A 22632-nucleotide genomic window follows, 5' to 3' on the forward strand; every position below is an offset into this window, starting at 1 on the left:
TAGACAGATGAAATGTTGGAGCCTGTGACTCGAGCTGTATCAATCTTGTAGTGATCAAAGCTGTAGACAAATCTTGGAGTGACTCGAGCTGTATCAATCCTGTAGTGATCAAAGCTCTAGACAAATCTTGGAGTGACACGAGCTGTATCAATCCTGTAGTGATCAAAGCTGTAGACAAATCTTGGAGTGATTCGAGCTGTGTCAATCTTGTAGTGATCAAAGCTGTAGACAAATCTTGGAGGGATTCGAGCTGTATCAATTTTGTAGTGATCAAAGCTGTAGACAGATGAAATGTTGGAGTGACTCAAGCTGTATCAATCTTGTAGTGATAAAAGCTGCAGACAAATCTTGGAGTGATTCGAGCTGTATCAATCTTGTAGTGATCAAAGCTGTAGACAGATGAAATGTTGGAGTGACTCAAGCTGTATCAATCTTGTAGTGATAAAAGCTGTAGACAAATCTTGGAGTGATTCGAGCTGTGTCAATCTTGTAGTGATCAAAGCTGTAGCCAAATCTTGGAGGGATTCGAGCTGTATCAATTTTGTAGTGATCAAAGCTGTAGACAGATGAAATGTTGGAGTGACTCAAGCTGTATCAATCTTGTAGTGATAAAAGCTGCAGACAAATCTTGGAGTGATTCGAGCTGTATCAATCTTGTAGTGATCAAAGCTGTAGACAGATGAAATGTTGGAGTGACTCAAGCTGTATCAATCTTGTAGTGATAAAAGCTGTAGACAAATCTTGGAGTGATTCGAGCTGTGTCAATCTTGTAGTGATCAAAGCTGTAGTCAAATCTTGGAATGATTCGAGCTGTATCAATCTTGTAGTGATCAAAGCTGTAGACAGATGAAATGTTGGAGTGACTCGAGCTGTATCAATCTTGTAGTGATGAAAGCTGTAGACAGATGAAATCTTGGAGTGATTCGAGCTGTATCAATCTTGTAGTGATGAAAGCTGTAGACAGATGAAATCTTGGAGTGACTCGAGCTGTATCAATCTTGTAGTGATGAAAGCTGTAGACAGATGAAATCTTGGAGTGATTCGAGCTGTATTAATCTTGGAGTGATCAAAGCTGTAGACGGATGAAATCTTGGAGTGACTCGAGCTGTATCAATCTTGTAGTGATCAAAGCTGTAGACAGATGAAATGTTGGAGTGACTCGAGCTGTATTAATCTTGTAGTGATGAAAGCTGTAGACAGATGAAATGTTGGAGTGACTCGAGCTGTATCAATCTTGTAGTGATCAAAGCTGTAGATAGATGAAATGTTGGAGTGACTCGAGCTGTATTAATCTTGTAGTGATGAAAGCTGTAGACAGATGAAATGTTGGAGTGACTCGAGCTGTATTAATCTTGTAGTGATCAAAGCTGTAGATAGATGAAATGTTGGAGTGACTCGAGCTGTATTAATCTTGTAGTGATGAAAGCTGTAGACAGATGAAATGTTGGAGTGACTCGAGCTGTATCAATCCTGTAGCGATCAAAGCTGTAGACAAATCTTGGAGTGATTCGAGCTGTGTCAGTCTTGTAGTGATCAAAGCTGTAGACAAATCTTGGGGTGATTCGAGCTGTATCAATCTTGTAGTGATCAAAGCTGTAGACAAATCATGGAGTGACTCGAGCTGTGTCAATCTTGTAGTGATCAAAGCTGTAGACAATTCTTGGAGTGATTCGAGCTGTATCAATCTTGTAGTGATCAAAGCTGTAGACAGATGAAATCTTGGAGTGATTCGAGCTGTATCAATCTTGTAGTGATCAAAGCTGTAGACAGATGAAATGTTGGAGTTATTCGAGCTGTATCGATCTTGTTGTGATCAAAGCTGTAGACAAATCTTGGAGTGATTCGAGCTGTATCAATCTTGTAGTGATCAAAGCTGTAGACAAATCTTGGAGTGACTCGAGCTGTATCAATCCTGTAGTGATCAAAGCTGTAGACAAATCTTGGAGTGATTCGAGCTGTGTCAGTCTTGTAGTGATCAAAGCTGTAGACAAATCTTGGAGTGATTCGAGCTGTATCAATCTTGTAGTGATCAAAGCTGTAGACAGATGAAATGTTGGAGTGACTCGAGCTGTATCAATCCTGTAGTGATCAAAGGTGTAGACAAATCTTGGAGTGATTCGAGCTGTATCAATCTTGTAGTGATCAAAGCTGTAGACAGATGAAATGTTGGAGTGACTCGAGCTGTATCAATCTTGTAGTGATCAAAGCTGTAGACAGATGAAATGTTGGAGTTATTCGAGCTGTATCAATCTTGTAGTGATCAAAGCTGTAGACAGATGAAATGTTGGAGTGATTCGAGCTGTATCAATCTTGTAGTGATCAAAGCTGTAGACAGATGAAATGTTGGAGTGATTCGAGCTGTATCAATCTTATAGTGTTCAAAGCTGTAGACATATGAAATGTTGGAGTGACTCGAGCTGTATCAATCCTGTAGTGATCAAAGCTGTAGACAAATCGTGGAGTGATTCGAGCTGTATCAATCTTGTAGTGATCAAAGCTGTAGACAGATGAAATGTTGGAGTTATTCGAGCTGTATCAATCTTGTAGTGATCAAAGCTGTAGACAGATGAAATGTTGGAGTGATTCGAGCTGTATCAATCTTATAGTGTTCAAAGCTGTAGACATATGAAATGTTGGAGTGACACGAGCTGTATCAATCTTGTAGTGATCAAAGGTGTAGACAAATCTTGGAGTGATTCGAGCTGTATCAATCTTGTAGTGATCAAAGCTGTAGACAGATGAAATGTTGGAGTGACTCGAGCTGTATCAATCTTGTAGTGATCAAAGCTGTAGACAGATGAAATGTTGGAGCCTGTGACTCGAGCTGTATCAATCTTGTAGTGATCAAAGCTGTAGACAGATGAAATGTTGGAGTGACTCGAGCTGTATCAATCTTGTAGTGATCAAAGCTGTAGACAAATCTTGGGGTGATTCGAGCTGTATCAATCTTGTAGTGATCAAAGCTGTAGACAAATCATGGAGTGACTCGAGCTGTGTCAATCTTGTAGTGATCAAAGCTGTAGACAATTCTTGGAGTGATTCGAGCTGTATCAATCTTGTAGTGATCAAAGCTGTAGACAGATGAAATGTTGGAGCCTGTGACTCGAGCTGTATCAATCTTGTAGCGATCAAAGCTGTAGACAAATCTTGGAGTGATTCGAGCTGTGTCAGTCTTGTAGTGATCAAAGCTGTAGACAAATCTTGGGGTGATTCGAGCTGTATCAATCTTGTAGTGATCAAAGCTGTAGACAAATCATGGAGTGACTCGAGCTGTGTCAATCTTGTAGTGATCAAAGCTGTAGACAATTCTTGGAGTGATTCGAGCTGTATCAATCTTGTAGTGATCAAAGCTGTAGACAGATGAAATGTTGGAGCCTGTGATTCGAGCTGTATCAATCTTGTAGTGATCAAAGCTGTAGACAGATGAAATGTTGGAGTGATTCGAAATATAAACAAACCTTGGGTTTGATTAGCTGCAAGCATCGTTCAGTGATTCAAGGTGCAGTGAAAACATTGTCAATCCATTCAGTCTCTGTAGACAGCTTGGAATGATTCAAGGTGTAGCAAACATCATCCACGGCTGATTCCAACGAAAACGTCTTGGGTCAGGTTCAGCCTGTGAACATATAGCAATGATCAAAGCTGTTAATATTGGATGCATTGATGAAACTTTAACTAAACTGAACTGACGCGAGCTGTAAAAAAAATATCTGTGGACAGAATCAAGTTGTAAACGTAAACATTTAGAACTGATTCCATTTTTTTGACTCCTTGAATAGATTAAAGCTGTGAACTTCTGGGATTTACTCAAGTTGCTCACTTTTGTTCACACTTCCACACTTGTTCACGCCCTTTTCTTCACATTTCTCAAAGCCTAACCAACGCATCGGTGTGTGTGTGTGTGTGTGTGTGTGTGTGTGTGTGTGTGTGTGTGTGTGTGTGTGTGTGTGTGTGTGTGTCTGTGTCTGTGTCTGTGTCTGTGTGTCTGTGTGTGTGCGTGTGTGTGTGTGTGTGTGTGTGTGTGTTTGTAAGAAAGGGGAAGACGGGTTGAGGGGGTGGGTGTGTGTGTGTTTGGTGGGGAGGTGGGGGGGGGTTGGGGGGGTGTTGTTGATAACGCAACGAAGTGAGGAAGCAAAAGACTCAGACACATGGCTTTAAAGAGAAGCAGGAAGACACACACACACACACACACACACACACACACACACACACACACACACACACACACACACACACACACACACACACACACACAAACTAGCGCGCGCGCACACACACACACACACACACACACACACACACACACACACATACACACACACACACACACACGAAGACACGTGGCTTTTTATGGAGGAGCGTGAAGAGGACAAGCAGGATTTTGTGAGGGTGATACAGACTGCTGTCAGTGTGGAGAGATTGCGAAGAAGGGTTGCTGGGGGGCAGGAAGGGGGGGGGGGTATGTGAGGGGGGGTAGAGTGCGGGGGGTGGGGGGGGGGGGGGTAGGGAAGCCGACGGGGGTGGGGGTAGGGAGTAGGACGGACAGAGGGGAGCCTGTAAACTAGCGGTGACTGGTTGTTGAGGTCTTTCCGCTCACTCACACACACACACACACACACCACACACACACACACACACACACACAATATGATGAACTGGATCCTTTCATTGCCGCTACGAAGACTGTCATTGGCTGCCTCTCATCATTTCTACTCATTATGCAATATTCGTGGTTCAAGTGTCACTCTATACACTTATAAAACACCAAACCAAAGGCCCGGTATTGAAGCCCCGAATGTTAATTTTAGCGTCAGGACTTTATCCATCAAACTGGTTTTGCAGAAATTCTCAAGCCATAGAGCGGACTGTTCTATCCTGCAGTATTCTGTTTGTTAATCTTTCTCAGGCTTGGAACAGCAGAGCCATTGGTCAGTTCGCCACAAAAGGACAAATCCTCTGTCTCCTGCTGCCCTCTTTAACTCTTTCACTGCCATGGGTGACTTTAGTCGACTTTTCAGGGGTCATGTTAAAAGGACCGTTTTTCACACTGTAACAAAGCTTCACAGCTGCAGCCAGTTTCCTGCCAATAGAACAATGACTAACCTTAACCACTGCTCCCTGAATAGTTTGAAGTGAGCAATTCCAGACCTTCAACTGCTACGAGATTTGGGTGGAACAGGGAGACTCTTTTGTCAAAGACCGAGTGGAGCAACTATACAAGAACTTGAAAGAACAGCTCAAGGAGGAAGACTCACACTTGATTGAAGGAGGGCTTGACACACGAGAAGGAAGCACGGAAGGAGGGCGATGACAGACTGAAGGAAGAGCTGGATGAAGACATGGCCGGGCAGAAGGAGACACTGGCCAAAGGGGCAACGTCAAGTGGAGGACGAGCTGGTAGAAGGAGAGGCGGCGAAGACAAACGAAGAGATAACGGACCTGAAGGAAGCCTTTGAGAAACTTCCAGACAGCGTCTAAGCAATGGACACAATCGTAAGTACGTTTGGTATGGTACCTTACACACACACACACACACACACATGCGCGCGAGCGCTCGTGCGAGGATGTTCACAATTATCAATAACTCCAGATAACATACCATAAAAGTACGATTAAGAAAAAAAAAAGAAAGGAAAAAGGAGTGAAAAGGCTCAGTGTGAATGTTTAAGACACGCAGAGAGAGAGAGAGAGAGAGAGAGAGAGAGAGATTAACCATGTGGCCAGAATATCGTACTGCCAATACAAACATGTAAGTTGCAAGCCAGAAGTACTTGGTGAGTGAGGAACAGATATCTTTCTTCTGCATCAGCACACTTTTTAGAGAGAGGCAGACAGACAGAGACCAGAATATCGTACTGCCAATACAAACATATGGAGCTGCATACCAGAAGTAGTTCGTCAGTGAGGGATAGAGATTAAATTCTAACTTCTACATCAGCACACTTACGTAGCTTCTAACACGCATGTCCTTGCAGAAAACCACACACACACACACACACACACACACACACACACACACACACACACACACACACACACACACACACACACACACACACACACACACACACACACACAAAAGCCAAAAACAAACAAACAAACAAAACCTAAAAGCAACTGCAACCACGAAAAACGCCACAGAACGAGGTATGGCAACCTTCTTCAGAGACACATTCATCTCTATCAAAACACTGAAAACACTTATTTCGCGTCTTAAACACACATGGAATGATTTCTGTTGTTGTTGTGTTGTTGTTTTTTCTGGCTGGCATGTAAGGCCCTAAGAAGAGACGCCCGGATTTTTTTTTTTTTCTTTCGATTTTTTCTTTTGATTATAGGGTCCGGTCCACATTCGTAAGATGGGAGCGAACGACATGTCCAGACAATACGTCCCTGGTCTATTCTGGTGAGTTCTGAGTATATTGCACTGCCTCTTTCTCCCTCTCTGTCTGTCCTGTCTCTCCCTCTGTCTCTCCCTCTGGGTGTCTGATTGTCTTTCTTTCCTCTCTAGTCAGTCTGTTTGTCTCTTCCTCTCTGTCAGTCTGTTTGTCTCTTCCTCTCTGTCAGTCTGTTTGTCTCTGTCTCTCTGTCAGTCTGTTTGTCTCTTCCCCTCCGTCAGTCTGTCTCTGTTTGTCTCTTCCTTTCCGTCAGTCTGTTTGTCTCTTCCCCTCTGTCAGTCTGTTTGTCTCTTCCTCTCCGTCAGTCTGTTTGTCTCTGTTTGTCTCTTCCTCTCTGTCAGTCTGTTTGTCTCTTTCTCTCTGTCAGTCTGTTTGTCTCTTCCCCTCTGTCAGTCTGTTTGTCTCTTCCCCTCTGTCAGTCTGTTTGTCTCTGTTTGTCTCTTCCCCTCTAGTCAGTCTGTTTGTCTCTTCCCCTCCGTCAGTCTGTTTGTCTCTGTTTGTCTCTTCTTCTCCGTCAGTCTGTTTGTCTCTTCTTCTCCGTCAGTCTGTTTGTCTCTGTTTGTCTCTTCCTCTCCGTCAGTCTGTTTGTCTCTTCCTCTCCGTCAGTCTGTTTGTCTCTTCCTCTCTGTCAGTCTGTTTGTCTCTGTTTGTCTCTTCCTCTATAGTCAGTCTGTTTGTCTCTTCCCCTCCGTCAGTCTGTTTGTCTCTGTTTGTCTCTTCCTCTCCGTCAGTCTGTTTGTCTCTGTTTGTCTCTTCCTCTCCGTCAGTCTGTTTGTCTCTTCCTCTCCGTCAGTCTGTTTGTCTCTTCCCCTCTGTCAGTCTGTTTGTCTCTGTTTGTCTCTTCCTCTCCGTCAGTCTGTTTGTCTCTTCCTCTCCGTCAGTCTGTTTGTCTCTGTTTGTTTCTTTCTCTCCGTCAGTCTGTTTGTCTCTGTTTGTCTCTTCCTCTCCGTCAGTCTGTTTGTCTCTTCCCCTCCGTCAGTCTGTTTGTCTCTGTTTGTCTCTTCCCCTCTGTCAGTCTGTTTGTCTCTTCCCCTCCGTCAGTCTGTTTGTCTCTTCCTCTCCGTCTGTTTGTCTCTGTTTGTCTTTTCCCCTCTGTCAGTCTGTTTGTCTCTTCCTCTCCGTCAGTCTGTTTGTCTCTTCCCCTCTGTCAGTCTGTCTCTGTTTGTCTCTTCCTCTCCGTCAGTCTGTTTGTCTCTTCCTCTCCGTCAGTCTGTTTGTCTCTTCCTCTCCGTCAGTCTGTTTGTCTCTGTTTGTCTCTTCCTCTCCGTCAGTCTGTTTGTCTCTTCCCCTCTGTCAGTCTGTTTGTCTCTTCCCCTCCGTCAGTCTGTTTGTCTCTTCCTCTCCGTCAGTCTGTTTGTCTCTTCCTCTCTAGTCAGTCTGTTTGTCTCTTCCTCTCCGTCAGTCTGTTTGTCTCTTCCTCTCAGTCAGTGTTTGTCTCTTCCTCTCAGTCTGTTTGTCTCTTCCTCTCCGTCAGACTGTTTGTCTCTTCCTCTCCGTCAGTCTGTTTGTCTCTTCCCCTCCGTCAGTCCACCTGTCTGTGTCCCCCTGTGGACCTCCATCAGGGGATCCCTGGACAACAACATCTCGGCAGCCCTGCACGTGCCAGAGTGAGCAAACGGTCAAACTAAAAAATCCTGATGTCTGTCCGTCGGTCTGTTTGTCTCTCTCTGTCTCTCTGTCTCTCTTCTCTCTTTATCTCTTTCTCTTCTCTCTCTCTCAAAAAAAAAAAGAAAGAAAAGAAAATAAGTGAACGTGATGATGTGTGTGTTGAAGGTAGGGGGCGGGAAACCAAAGAAAGAGACAGGATTGGATACGAGTTGAATGCTAATATTGGTCTTCATCATCCATATCTAACGAGTAGGGGCTGTTGGCCTATGTCATTTAAAATCATTCAGTGTTCAGTGTTCTCTTCTCTCTCTCTCTCTCTCTCTCTCTCTCTCTCTCTCTCTCTCTCTCTCTCTCTCTCTCTCTCTCTATTTATCTATCTATCTATCTGCACACACACACACACACACACACACACACACACACACACACACACATAAAAAGAGAGAGTAGGCATTAAATCAGCTTGAATAACACAGACACAACATGATCAGGGAATGACCCCTCAGTGTTCCAGTGGATATAGTCAGTAATGATGGTCAGGATGGAACAGAGGATGGTAGCATGGGAAGAGAGTCCATGGTGGTCAAACCACTGACTTTTTCCTCTTGACGGCTCTTCATGCGGGTCATCAATGTGATGTCTCCTTCACAATGAAGGGCAGATTTTCACGCTGTGCAATGTGGTGGTGTATAATTTTGATGATTAGTTTCAGGAGCTACTGCGGGGTCATGGTATGCTCACACTGGCGGTGGCTCCAATTACCTGTGTCTGGTGGTGATGAAACCCGAGCTTGACAACGGCAGTATCCCCGCCTCTCGTGCCACCGTCTACGGTGCAGAATACCAAGGGTTTACAGGACATGCCGAGCAGGACGTGGTGTGCTCCGTGTGCCGGGCTCCTCAGGCCACAACCCTCATAATCCCAGCTTCCCCTACTTGTCCGTCCGGGTGGACCACCCAGTGCAAAGGGCACATCATGTCCGGGAATCATTTGTCTCTGTCTCTGTCTCTCTCTCTCTTCTTTTTATCTCAACAGATTTCTCTGTCGGAAATTCGGACTGCTCTCCCCAGGAAGAGCGCGTCGCTACACTGAGAGCGCCACCCCCCCCCCCCCCCCCCCCCCCCCCCCCCCCTTTTTTTTTTTTTCCTGCATGCAGTTTTATTTGTTTTACCTATCCAAGTGGATTTTTCTACAGAATTTTGCCAGGAGCAACCCTTTTGTTGCCGTGGGTTCTTTTACGTGCGCTAAGTGCATGCTGCACACGGGACCTCGGTTTATCGTCTCATCCGAATGACTAGCGTCCAGACCACCACTCAAAGTTTAGTAGAGGGGGAGAAAATATCGGCGGCCGAGCCGTGATTCGAACCAGCGCGTTCAGATTCTCTCGCTTCCTAGGCGGACGCGTTACCTCTAGGCCATCACTGTCATAAGGGCAGAACGGAATTCATGTGTGTTGATGAGCACAGAGAGGGCTGTCAGGGTGGACATGAGGACAACAATGGCGCCTTGTTTTATCCTGTCATCACTCAGTGCGGCAGTCTTCCCTGCCCTCCGTACGTACATGCAAAACTGGTCGCATGTGTGACCTGTTCTATGTGAGATTCCACAAAATATGTTGATTAACAAATCGTTCTGAGTTCAGAGTTTTGCGTCCCCCGTCTCTCTGTCTCTGTCTCTGTGTCTCTCTCTGTGTCTCTGTGTCTCTCTCTCAATTCGTCATCAGCGAAACCAGATAGACATTCAAACCATGTTTATGATGTTTGAATACACGTGCTGTCTTCTTTTACCAGTATTTGTAAACTGACATTGAACGAACTTTCTTCCTTCCTGCCTTCCTCACAAGATTTATATTAGCAATGTCTGATATTCTTGTCCGTTGATATCGTAATAAACAACACTGAGAAGGTAGGCGTGTTATGTCCATTGTGTAAAAACATAGCAGAAGTTTGTGTTTCAATGTCCTGCCCTGAGTTATATCAAACTTCATTCCCTTAATTTAAAATCTCGTGGACAGACGTAAGTACTCAAACTGATTTGACTTAAGGTTTCGACTCAAGAGGATGTTACAAAGAAGTTTGCCATGTACTTATATGAAGCCTTCAAAATACGCTCTTTAAAGTTCTCGTGGATATAACTGCCTATTTCACTTTGTTTGATCAAACTATTTGCTATGATTTTTGTATACTCTTTCAAAATGGGCCGTGGCTTTTATCCGTATAAGTATCTTCCATCTTCTCATTTTCTGTATGCATGCACCCATATATATTGGTCATGTGACTCGTACAGTTAACTGACGCGAAGAGGGTAAGATAACAGAAAACGTAAAAAGATGTTTTTCATTTACTTTGAATGGGTTCACCATAACAAAGTTCTGCGATGTCATGTCTGTAACTTATGATTTTAGGTACTCTGTCTGTGTCTGTCTGTCTGTCTGTCTGTCTCTTTCGCCACGAACACATAGTATTCACATGCGCGTGCACTTACACACATGCACACACACATGCACACATACAAACGCACACAAACACACACACACTCATACACACACACACACACACACACACACACACGTGCGCCCTTCTCAGCCACCACACACACATACATATGCACACACGCACACTTACACGAATACACCGAACCTCACACACACACACACACACACACACACACACACACACACACACACACATGTATACACGCGCACGAACGTACACACACACACATCCACACACACACACACATCCACACACACACACACACACACACACACACACACACACACACACACTCACACTTACACACACATTAATGTATGCTGACAAACATACACGCGCGCGCACACACATATACTGTATGAACTGATAAACATTTACATAGCATAGCCTCTTCTGTTTTTTGTTGTTGTTGTTGTTTTCCGTCAGCCTGTCTGACAGTGCACGCGGAACCCGTTACATAAACCATCTATCGTGAACATTATATCTCACTGGTGGAACCGCTGCAGACCTATATTATCAGAATAGGGCGGAGAGCAGGTACCGCAGGAATTGGCCCAGTGACAGGCAGTAATGATAGTGACAGAAGTCAGGATGGATTCTATCAGAAACAGTACAGGCACACACAGCACAGTACAGCACAGCACAGCGCGACAGCAGTGAGAGAGCCACTAAGAGCCACACACACACACACACACACACACACACACACACGCACACACACACACACACACACACGCACACACACACACACACGCGCGCGCGCGCGCGCACACACACACACACACTCACACTTTCTGTCTCTCTTTCTCTGTCTGTCTGTCTGCCTGTCTGTCTCTCTTTCTCTGTCTCTTTGTCTCTGTCTGTCTGTATGTATGTCTGTCTATCTCTCTGTCTCTCTCTCTTTCTCTGTCTGTCTGTCTGTCTGTCTATCTCTCTGTCTCTGTCTGTCTGTCTCTCTGTCTCTGTATGTCTGTCTCTCTCTCTATCTCTCTCTCTCCATCTCTCTCTCGCTCTCTCTCTGTGTCTCTCTGTCTATTTCTCTGTCTGTCTGACTCTCCGTCTGTCTCTCTGTCTGTCTATCTCTCTGTCTCTATGTCTCTGTCTCTCTGTCTGTCTCTCTCTCTGTATCTATCTCTCTGTCTCTGTCTGTCTGTCTTTCTCTCTCTCTCTGTGTCTCTCCATCTCTCTCTCCATCTCTCCATCCTTCTCTCTCCCCCCCCCCTCTCTCTCTCTCTCTCTCGGTTCTTGAATGAGTTATAGGGGGTGGTGTGTTGCTGGTAGTTCACTTTGATCTGTGAACTGAAGATGGTCTGTTGAAAACTTCATCTGCATCTCTTGACATAGATCGTCACGAAAGTGCCATTCCGACAGATAGCCAGCCTCTCTTTGATGTGGTGCTGGTGATGATGGTTGCTATATGGAATGGTCCTGCTATACACTGTATGTACTTTGGAAGGATCTGATTTTGTTCCTGGCCCCTCTCTCTTTTCTTTCTCCATTATCCTTCCATCTGTGTGTGTGTGTGTGTGTGTGTGTGTGTGTGTGTGTGTGTGTGTGTGTGTGTGTATCTGTCTGTCTGTCTGTCTCTGTCTGTCTTTCTGTCTGTCTGTCTGTCTCTGTCTGTCTTTCTGTCTGTCTGTCTGTCTCTTTCAGACTCTTAAAACATTCGTTGTCTACACTCATGCACGTGCTCGTGTGACAAGCACACACACACACACACACACACACACACACACACACACACACACACACACACACACACACACACACACACACCCATACACACACACACACACATTCAGCCATGCCAGCCTGAATGCAGAAACTATTTTCTCTTCTCTACCTCCTCTCTGAAACTTGTATCAGCTGACTTGCAGACTGGGACCAGTCAGAAGTATAGGACAAGAATTCTGCTTGTTGACACATTGGTAATTACAGTATGGTGTAAAATAATGGTATCTTGTATTTATTTATGAAGACTTCTTGCTATAGCGCATATTCTTGAAGCTCTATGCGCTTTATCTTGTCAAACGTATGCCTTCCTTGTAATTTCTGTGCGTTGCTGGTGGTTTTTTAGGGTGTTTTTGTTGTTGTTGTTGTTTTGTTGTTGGTGTTTTTATACGTCTTTAACACCGTAATGTCTGTAATGTTGTGGTTGCCCATGCTGTGTTGATTACTTTGATCGCTTCGCATTAACTCTTTCGTCGCCAAGTTAGTGGCTCCCTGGCTCCCTGTCTCACACAGAATAAAGTACAAGATCAGCACTCTATGTTATAAATGTATTCACTAATCAGCCCCTTCCTATCTCTGTGGCCGCCTTCACCTCTACACTCCATCTCGCTCACTACGATCGGCTTCGGATCCACTCTGTTTACGCATACCCAGATTCAAACTCTCGACTATTGGCCGCCGTTCTTTCTCTGTCTCTGGACCTTACAATTGGAATGAACTTTCGCTTCAAGTCTCCACACTCAGCTCCTTCAAGTCTGGCCTTAAAACCCACCTCTTCCCAAAATAGCCTCCCTTCCCTGCCTCTTCCTTGTCTTCAGTTTCTCCAGTTTTAGAGTTATGCGTGGGTGTGAATGACTGGTGCGAAAGCGCTTTGATATGTCTCTGCACAGGGTTCAGCGGTACATAAATACCATTATTATTATTATTGAAACACGCTCCCCGGAGCCAAATATTTTAGGCTCAACGCTTCCAGTCACTCAATTTGGAACATGTCAAAACAACACAATGGACTTGTTCATGTACTGATTATTTGATTATTGATTTTTTTTTTTTTTTTTTGGTCCTAATCCCGCTTCCCCCGTCCCGCCTCTCACACACACCCTTCCAGTATTATGTTGTTTCTTTTCTTTCTCCAATCACTGACACTCACCCTCTCCATTTTAGATTTTGTACTTTATCTTTTCCACATTCTGTTCTCTCTCTCTCTCTCTCTCTCTCTCACTCTCTCTCTCTCTCTCTTAATCCCCTCCCCCTCCCCCCCCCCTTCCCCTCCAACCTGAACAGCCCCCCTTTTCATTCGAATATACAGAAATGTCGATTTCTAATTAATAATAACAATCACCATTATGATAGAAATGATAATAATCCCAATAATAATAATAATAATATCATTTATTTTCAGTCTGATATCATCATGTTAGATGAACAGACTATAAATAAATAAACGAAGGGACGTGTTCACTTCAAACTTGTGTCAGGGGGCGAAGGGTACTCACCGTTTGTATTGCGCGGGAGAGAAACTAGCTGCAGCTGCCACGTTGTGTTCCAACGTGATGAATGGTCCTTTGAACATGGCTCCTTGATGTTGATTGATTTAAGTCTAGAGTCAAGAGTGAAAGAGTTAAAAAAAAAAAAAAAAAAAAAAAAAAAAAGCCACACTCAGGGCCTTGAGCAGCATTAAAATCTGGCGAAATCTTCAGTGTATGATTATGGTGGAAAAATTTTTGCATGATTATTTTCCCTTCTGTTGTGGTTCTTTTCTATTCCATGAAGCAGTGTCGATGATTTGTTTAGCGATGTGCTGTTTTGTTCTTTTTTTCTTTTTTTTTTTTGTATGTTCTTGTATACCCCCCCCATGTTCTTTACTGTTGACAGATTACGACAAGGTAATCCAGCTTGCGCTTGAAAGAGATCTTTTATGTGAAGTGTTGGTTAGATATAGCCTGTTATCGGACACACATATGCACACACACACACACACTCTCTCTCTCTCAAACACACACACACACACACACACACACACACGTGCACCCCCATCCCCACCCCCACCACCCAAACACATTGCCACTCAGAGAGATAAACAGAGTGTGACTTCCTTTTACGTAACAGCGAGCTGAAACTCTTTATCATGTATGTACGGTCAGTGACGAGCAGGTTCAGAATCAAAGAGGCTCTGTGTGGTGGAGTGCCACTTGCGTCACGATCAATATCAAGACACAGACAGAATTTCAACAGACCATCTTCAGTTTCAAAAGAATAAACAGAAATCACTCTGCCTTTAAGCACACAGAGAGAGGAGGGGGGGGGGGGGGGCGTGGAGGGAGGGTTGGGGGGGGGGGGGGGGGAGGAGACGTAGAGCAGAGAGAGATGGGAGAGACAGTGCCTATGAGCAAAGAGAGAGAAACAGACAGGGAGACAGAGAGGAATGGAGGGAGAGAGAGAGAGAGGGGGGGGGGGGGCGTGGAGGAGGGGTTCGGGGTTGGGGGGGAGGAGGAGACGTAGAGCAGAGAGAGATGGGAGAGACAGTGTCCTATAGAGCAAAGAGAGAGAAACAGACAGGGAGACAGAGAGGAATGGAGGGAGAGAGAGAGGGGGGGGGGGGGGGCGTGGAGGGAGGGGTTCGGGGTTGGGGGGGAGGAGGAGACGTAGAGCAGAGAGAGATGGGGAGAGACAGTGTCTATAAGCAAAGAGAGAGAAACAGACAGGGAGACAGAGAGGAATGGAGGGAGAGGAGAGAGGGGGGGCGTGGAGGGAGAAAGAGAATGGAGAGACTGCTATAGCAAAGAGAGAGCAAAAAAGAAGCAACAGGGAGAGAGAGAGGAGGGAGAGGGGGGGGGTATAGACAGAATGCCTTTAAGCACAGAGAGAGAGGGGGGGGGTATAGACAGAATGCCTTTAAGCACAGAGAGAGAGGGGGGGGTGGGGTATAGACAGAATGCCTTAAGCAAAGAGAGAGAGAGGGGGGGTGGGGTATAGACAGAATGCCTTTAAGCACAGAGAGAGAGAGGGGGGGTGGGGTATAGACAGAATGCCTTTAAGCAAAGAGAGAGAGAGGGGGGGGTATAGACAGAATGCCTTTAAGCACAGAGAGAGAGGGGGGGTGGGGTATAGACAGAATGCCTTTAAGCACAGAGAGAGAGGGGGGTGGGGTATAGACAGAATGCCTTTAAGCAAAGAGAGAGAGGGGGGGTGGGGTATAGACAGAATGCCTTTAAGCAAAGAGAGAGAGGGGGGTGGGGTATAGACAGAATGCCTTTAAGCAAAGAGAGAGAGGGGGGGGTATAGACAGAATGCCTTTAAGCACAGAGAGAGAGAGAGGGGGGTGGGGTATAGACAGAATGCCTTTAAGCAAAGAGAGAGAGGGGGGGGGGGTATAGACAGAATGCCTTTAAGCAAAGAGAGAGAGGGGGGGGGGTATAGACAGAATGCCTTTAAGCACAGAGAGAGAGAGGGGGGGGGGTATAGACAGAATGCCTTTAAGCACAGAGAGAGAGAGGGGGGGGGGTATAGACAGAATGCCTTTAAGCAAAGAGAGAGAGGGGGGGGGGTATAGACAGAATGCCTTTAAGCAAAGGAGAGAGAGGGGGGTGGGGTATAGACAGAATGCCTTTAAGCAAAGAGAGAGAGGGGGGGGGGGTATAGACAGAATGCCTTTAAGCAAAGGAGAGAGAGGGGGGGTGGGGTATAGACAGAATGCCTTTAAGCACAGAGAGAGAGGGGGGGTGGGGTATAGACAGAATGCCTTTAAGCAAAGAGAGAGAGGGGGGGGGGTATAGACAGAATGCCTTTAAGCACAGAGAGAGAGAGGGGGGGTGGGGTATAGACAGAATGCCTTTAAGCAAAGAGAGAGAGGGGGGGGGGTATAGACAGAATGCCTTTAAGCAAAGGAGAGAGAGGGGGGTGGGGTATAGACAGAATGCCTTTAAGCAAAGAGAGAGAGGGGGGGGGGTATAGACAGAATGCCTTTAAGCAAAGGAGAGAGAGGGGGGGTGGGGTATAGACAGAATGCCTTTAAGCAAAGAGAGAGAGGGGGGGTGGGGTATAGACAGAATGCCTTTAAGCAAAGAGAGAGAGAGGGGGGTGGGGTATAGACAGAATGCCTTTAAAGCCTGAACCGGACTATAAATGGCGGGCGATTTGAATCAAGCCAGTTTCTCACCAGAGTCTGACACTGTGACGTCGGTGAAGGTTTATTCAAAATAAAAGCCTAATAAAGCTACGGTTTGGCTTCATTTATGGCAGAGAGCGAGATTTGCCTAGCAGCTTCCAATCTAGACCTGAATTGACTTTGGAAAGTACAAAATGTGTCAGCTACACGTAATACAAAATTTGAATGCAGAGAAAAGGGGCGGAGCTAGAGCCGTTTGTGTTTGCGCTAGACGTGTCTGTCAGATAAAAATAGCACCAGCACGTGGTACTGTCCGGTGAGAATTGGAAAGCATGCAGACAGCCCCTCGACGTTGGCAACCGTAAACGACCACATTGTTTGTAAAACATGCAAACGGAGAGAAATATGACGATCTACTAACCTACCGGACACGTGCTCGCGCTTTTTATAGATAAACTCCGCCCCTTTCCCTTTTATGGATAGGCTCTAGTGCGCATGCGCAACCGAAACCTTGCTCTCGGGAGTTAAGACTTTAAGCAAAGAGAGAGACAGACAGACAGACAGTCTAAAATCAGAGAGAGAGAGAGATTCGGATGATTCATACATATAGGCCATTGCCCCTCATGAAGGGGTGTCATATACAACATTATTAAACTTATACATGTGCACAATGTGAAACAATCGTTATGATACCATAATTGATCGTAACTTAAATGCTTTGTGTATGTAAATTGACAAATTCTTTGTAATGCTTTCTTTATCAGATACCATCAACAAACTAAGCCAGAACTGATTCAGAACCTTATAATACAATCGCGGAATATACTGTTCTCTTAACCCTTTCACCGCCAGTCAATTTAGAGTGAAAAATTCCCTTGTGCAATAAACAGAAAATATGGTGTCTGATAACAGCTGGGGATCCCCCCCCCCTTCCAGTGATGTGTAGAAATAATGACCTATCCTACCACCGAACATAAAGAACAGTAGGTTCATGGGTAACAGACCCATGATCTGGTCATCATTCAGTGACATGGGTCTTCTACCAAGCTGCTGCATAAATGCGAGTTTTGCAGTGAAAGGGTTAACGTACTAAAAGCAGGACAACATAAAGATGAAGTGTATCTCATCTTCAACGCCACTTCTGCACAGTGGGCAATATTGTTTAATCTCAAGAGACAGAGAGAGACAAAGAGAGACAGAGAGAACAAGAACAAGAACAAGAACAGAAAGAGAGAGAGAGAGTGTGTGTGTGTGTGTGTGTGTGTGTGTGTGTGTGTGTGTGTGTGTGTGTGTGTGTGTGCGTGGCTCTCTCACAGACAGACAGGCAGACAGACAGAGAGAAAGAGACAGACAGACAGAGACAGAGAGTGTGTGTGGCTCTTTTCTCACTGCTATCGTAAGCTGTGCTGTGTGTGCCTTGTTTCTCAGTGATAGGATCCAGCCTGACTTGTGTCACTGTCACCGCTGCCTGTCACAGTGCCGGGCCATCACGTGCTGTTCCTTCTTTCCTCCTTTACTACCGGTCTGTCCGTCAGGTCCAACACTCGGCTTTTATCACAGATTGACATAAGTTTACATTTGTCCCAACAGCAAAGTGAGAGCTGTATTATCAATGGTTTCTCCAGTCAATGGGAAACCATTTACAGCTTAGTCTTTTGTGAAGGACTATGACTTTCAAACTAGGAGGCAAAATTGCACTGGCTCTTAGTGCTGCAGCCTTGTGGGCTAGTTGGCCTTTGGGAACCAACCCCAACGCCGACTGTCCTACAACCCTCTTGGCCGAAAGAGTGGGGATGTAACTTGGGGCAAGACACTCTCCACTATAATCAAATTCTAGCCCAAATAGTCGGAACAGCAGTTGCCTCCTCTGCTGTTCTGATGGTCATTGTCGGACACGACTGACTATCATATATATATATGTCCGTCAAGTCCACAGGCAGCCACCTCACCATGGTATGTCTTGTTGCATCAAAAAGTTCCAAAATGAAGACCATCAGTGAAGCTCAGTGCATAAATGTTTACCTGTCCCTGCAATGGATCTCATGAACTGGAAGGGAATGTCCGTGTGTGCGTGTCTTCCCCTTACCCCATCTCTGTCTGTCTGTCTGTCTGTCTGTTGTTGTTTGTTTGTTTCTCTCTCTCTCTCTCTCTCTCTCTCTCTCTCTCTCTCTCTCTTAGACTCTGCGTTTATATATATCTAATGTCCTGAAGATACGAGAGGAATTCTGTGACAACAATGATGAAAGTTAGAATCAATTTACTATGCACAAGAAGCACGTTTGTTCTACAGGTACTAGGTTTAAGTTAGTATGTATTTTACATTTTGTTGTCGCTACGTGATCACCATATTGTGTACTTTTGACCTCTTTCTAGAGGCCGGAGGTCTGGAGATTAAAGTTTTTGTTCTTGTTCTTGTTCTCTCTCTGTCTGTCTGTCTGTCCGTCCGTCTGTCTATCTATCTGTCTGTCTATCTATATGTCTGTATGTCTGTCTGTCTATCTATATGTCTGTGTGTCTGTCTCTCTGTCTGTCTGTCTGTATGTCTGTCTATCTATATGTCTGTATGTCTGTCTATCTCTTTGCATTATGATCTACTCCCAGTTCTCTCTTTATTGCTGTCTCTTTTTTCTCTTCTTTTTTGTGACTCTCAATGTCTGTCCCACTCACCCCTCTCTTCTCTGTCTCTCTCTCTATTTCTTTATCTATCCATCTCAGTATCTTAATACCTCAGTCTCTTCTCTCTCTCTCTCTCTCTCTGTGTCTATATATATATATATATACATCTCCCTGCCTATGTCTGTCTCTCTGTCTGCCTGTCTGTCATCCTGCTTTCCCCCCTCTCACTTTTCTCTTAACTCCCACCTCTCTCACTCCACCCTCTCTGTCTGTCTCTCTCTCTGTCTCTCTCTCTCTCTGTCTCTCTCTCTGTCCATCTGTCTCTGTCACTGTCTCTCTCTCTGTGTCTGTCTCTCTCTCTGTCTCTCTCTCTGTGTCTCTGTCACTGTCTCTCTCTCTGTCTCTCTCTCTCTGTCCCTCTGTCTCCGTCACTGTCTCTCTCTCCACCCAGTCTGCTTAATTTATGCCTTTTATCTCCTCCACCTTCTGCTCTGTTCCTACTCCATATTATAAATTATTTATTATTCACAAGCAACAACTTCTGCTCTGGCACAATCTTGATCAACTACAACGTCTTTCCAAGGCGAAGGTTTTCAAGTGTGGCAGACATTCACAAGTGCGTCAGACAAGACCACACACAGACATTTATCATGCACTTATACACATTCAGGTGCACAATGCACACACACGCTCACACACACACACACACACACACACACACAAACACACACACGCACGCACGCACGCACATACACATACGCACACACATACACACACATGCGCACACACACACGCACACATACATACGCACACACACACGCACACGCGCGCACACACACACACACACACACACATACGCACACACACACACACAAACACACACACGCACGCACATACACATACGCACACACATACACACACATGCGCACACACACTCACACATACATACGCACACACACACGCACACGCGCGCGCGCACACACACACACACACTACCCATCCAAGCCAACCCTCTCCCCCCCCCCTGCTCCCCATCTCCTCGCGTGTGTTTGTGTGTGCGTGTGGGGGGGGGGGGTCGGGGGGTTGGGGGTGGGGGGGGGGGGGGCGTGTGTGTGTGGAATACACACATGAACTTACAGTGATGCACATATGCACACAATCATACCCACTCATATCTATCCCCAATCCCCAACCCCCACACACACATGTGTACTCAAAGATAAACACAACCAGACAAAGGTAAACACGGTCACGTACATAACGATGGATCTCAGAAATGGGAATACGTAACAAGATGGTTAGGTACTTACAGGTCACAACCAAAGTATACTCACCATATCAAGTGAACTCACTCAGTACGGCCAGTCCTCTGTTCTCCTCAACACAGACCCCTCGGATGTCCTGTGGTTGTCTGAATGACCCAACCTTTAGCTTCCGTCGTCAGAATTGTGGTATTCTTTGTCAACATTCACCTCTTCAGTATAAGAGCCTTCCGCTTGCGATATTTTGATGATGGTAATTGGGGTGAAACGCTGTTAACGTCGTCTCTTTCGCCGTTCGTACGGAGAGAGTTAAAAAAAAATTTCTAAAAGCTGCATGCTTTCCGTGTTATCAGTAGTGTCAGTCCGCGCAACCAAACCGAATGCTGTTAAAAAAAAAAAAAACCCACAAAAAAAAAAAACAAAAAAAACGAAAAACCGCATAGATACAGAAGTTAAAAAATGTATCAGATTTGGTTTCAGTATCATGTCGACGTCAATGCGTGTGTCCTGATCCATATTGTTATGCACAACACCACATCCGCTTTAAAAGAATAAATGAATACGTGAATAATGAAGCAAATCCCTGCCCTGTGCACAAGCCTTGCGGGCAACTTAGGCCTCGAGAGCCTATAAACTCATAATATAAAGTTCATAAAATCACTCACACACATACACACACTTCACAAGCACTGCCGGCAGCACATCACGTCATTACACTGTTTTACCTCAATACATAGTCATCATCTTCATACAACACACAAAGGGCTGATTCAATTCAAAATTCAAAAACACTTTATTAACCCACATGGAAATTAACGGACGTAGACTAATGGACGGAAGCTGGTATCAAGACAAATACAATACAATACAATACAACAATACAATGCCACAATGCAATGCTATGCACTACAATACAAAACAATTTAAGACAGTACAATACAGTGCACTACAATACAATACAATGCAATACAATGCAATGTGATGCACTGCAATACCATACAATACAATACAACAAATACAATGCAATGCAATACAATGCAATACATTCCAATGCACTACAGTATAATACAATACAATGCAATACATGTTTATTGGTCCTTTATTGAAATTCATGTTGACTGATGCAAGGATCGTCACATACATTCTCAAGCACAAAGAGCCATGAACACGCTGTAAATGGCGGGTGATGGCATTCCGGCGTGTTGGTGGTTAATACCTGAATGATCACGACTTCTAACAGGGCGGACTGTCTCCTGGATGTGTTAGTATCCGTGACCATTTTGTTATCAGTGATCATCTTGTTATATGTGATCTTTTTGTTATCAGTGAACATTAACTGTGTTCAGCTTGTTAGCTGAGATCATTATCTGTGATCATTTTGCTATCAGTTATCGTTTTGGTATCTGTCGTCATTTTGTTAAGTGTGATCTTTTTGTTATCAGTGGACATTATCTGTGTTCAGCTTGTAAGCTGTAATCCGTTATCTGTGATCATTTTGCTATCAGTGATCATTATCCGCCTTCATTTTATTATGCGTGATTTTTTTTTTCATTTATTTATTTATTTACCAACGAACACTACCTGTGATTAGCTTGTTATCTGTGATGATTTTGTTATCTGTGATCACTGTTTGTGATCATTATCCGTCACCACTTTAATATGTGTAGCCAAGCGCTCAGCTGAGAATAACTGGTGCTCTTACACTGGCACAAGACTGTTCAAATTTCGAATAAAGCTCATTCTAAATTAATGCTCACAAGATTTATTAAAGCACTTCTATGTATCATTCACTGCCAGATTGTGTCTGTTGTGCTTACAAACATTTTTAATCAGTTAGAAGAATAGTTGATTTCAGTTTGATCGTTCGTTAGTTTGGGTATTTCAACTGACGCTAAGATTATGTAATTTTGTCTTTTCATCACATATAATGCTACAGTTCACAATTTTTTTTTATGTGACTGCTTGTTGGAAACTAAAGCCACATCATTATAGTGTTTGGATGAGAATAAATCAGGAACTTACAAGATACAGAGCCGATTTTTATTGTTGATGCTTAGTGATTTTTATTTATTGTCGACGCTTAGAGACAATCACTACATGACCAGTGTAGCTCGCCGGGTTGGGCCGAGTTGAGATGTGTGTTAGCGACACACAATATTTAGTTAATTATCTCTTCCATTGAATCAGTAAACTACAAGTATTATATGCCGGCAGAATTCCCACAATTCCGTCTTTAAATCTATACCATTTGTGTTTGCCTTCGTTAAACTGATTTAATGCAGTTTGTAAATTTCAGCAACGAACTTGTTAAAAACCGATCAGTCCAGGTGACTTAAATTATGATTATAAATTCATCTTAAATAATCAACACTTCATTTTATACTCAGAAAGGTGGTGTTGAGCGTTTTGTTTTG

The 22632-nt window shown here is 44.5% G+C and overlaps 1 protein-coding gene across 1 annotated transcript; it reads left to right on the forward strand.

Annotated features, from left to right (window-relative positions):
* The first annotated feature begins 4783 nt into the window (after positions 1–4783).
* LOC143296572 (uncharacterized) lies at positions 4784–9892 on the forward strand. The gene is made up of 4 exons (XM_076608596.1): positions 4784–5493; positions 6339–6406; positions 8719–8983; positions 9428–9892. Exons 3-4 carry the CDS (start codon positions 8784–8786, stop codon positions 9603–9605), a joined length of 378 nt encoding a protein of 125 aa, XP_076464711.1. The 5' UTR covers positions 4784–5493; positions 6339–6406; positions 8719–8783; the 3' UTR covers positions 9606–9892.
* The last annotated feature ends 12740 nt before the right edge of the window (positions 9893–22632 follow it).

Source organism: Babylonia areolata, chromosome 21, assembly GCF_041734735.1.
Source record: "Babylonia areolata isolate BAREFJ2019XMU chromosome 21, ASM4173473v1, whole genome shotgun sequence".
NCBI classification, from domain to species: Eukaryota; Metazoa; Mollusca; class Gastropoda; order Neogastropoda; family Buccinidae; genus Babylonia; species Babylonia areolata.

What these genes read in the sequence shown, in the direction of transcription:
- LOC143296572 (XM_076608596.1), top strand. Translation starts at nt 8,784, where the DNA reads ATGAAACCCGAGCTTGACAACGGCAGTATCCCCGCCTCTCGTGCCACC. An exon ending in CAGTGCAAAGGGCACATCAT is followed by an intron (nt 8,984 to 9,427) that starts GTCCGGGAATCA and finishes TCTAGGCCATCA; the next exon opens with CTGTCATAAGGGCAGAACGG.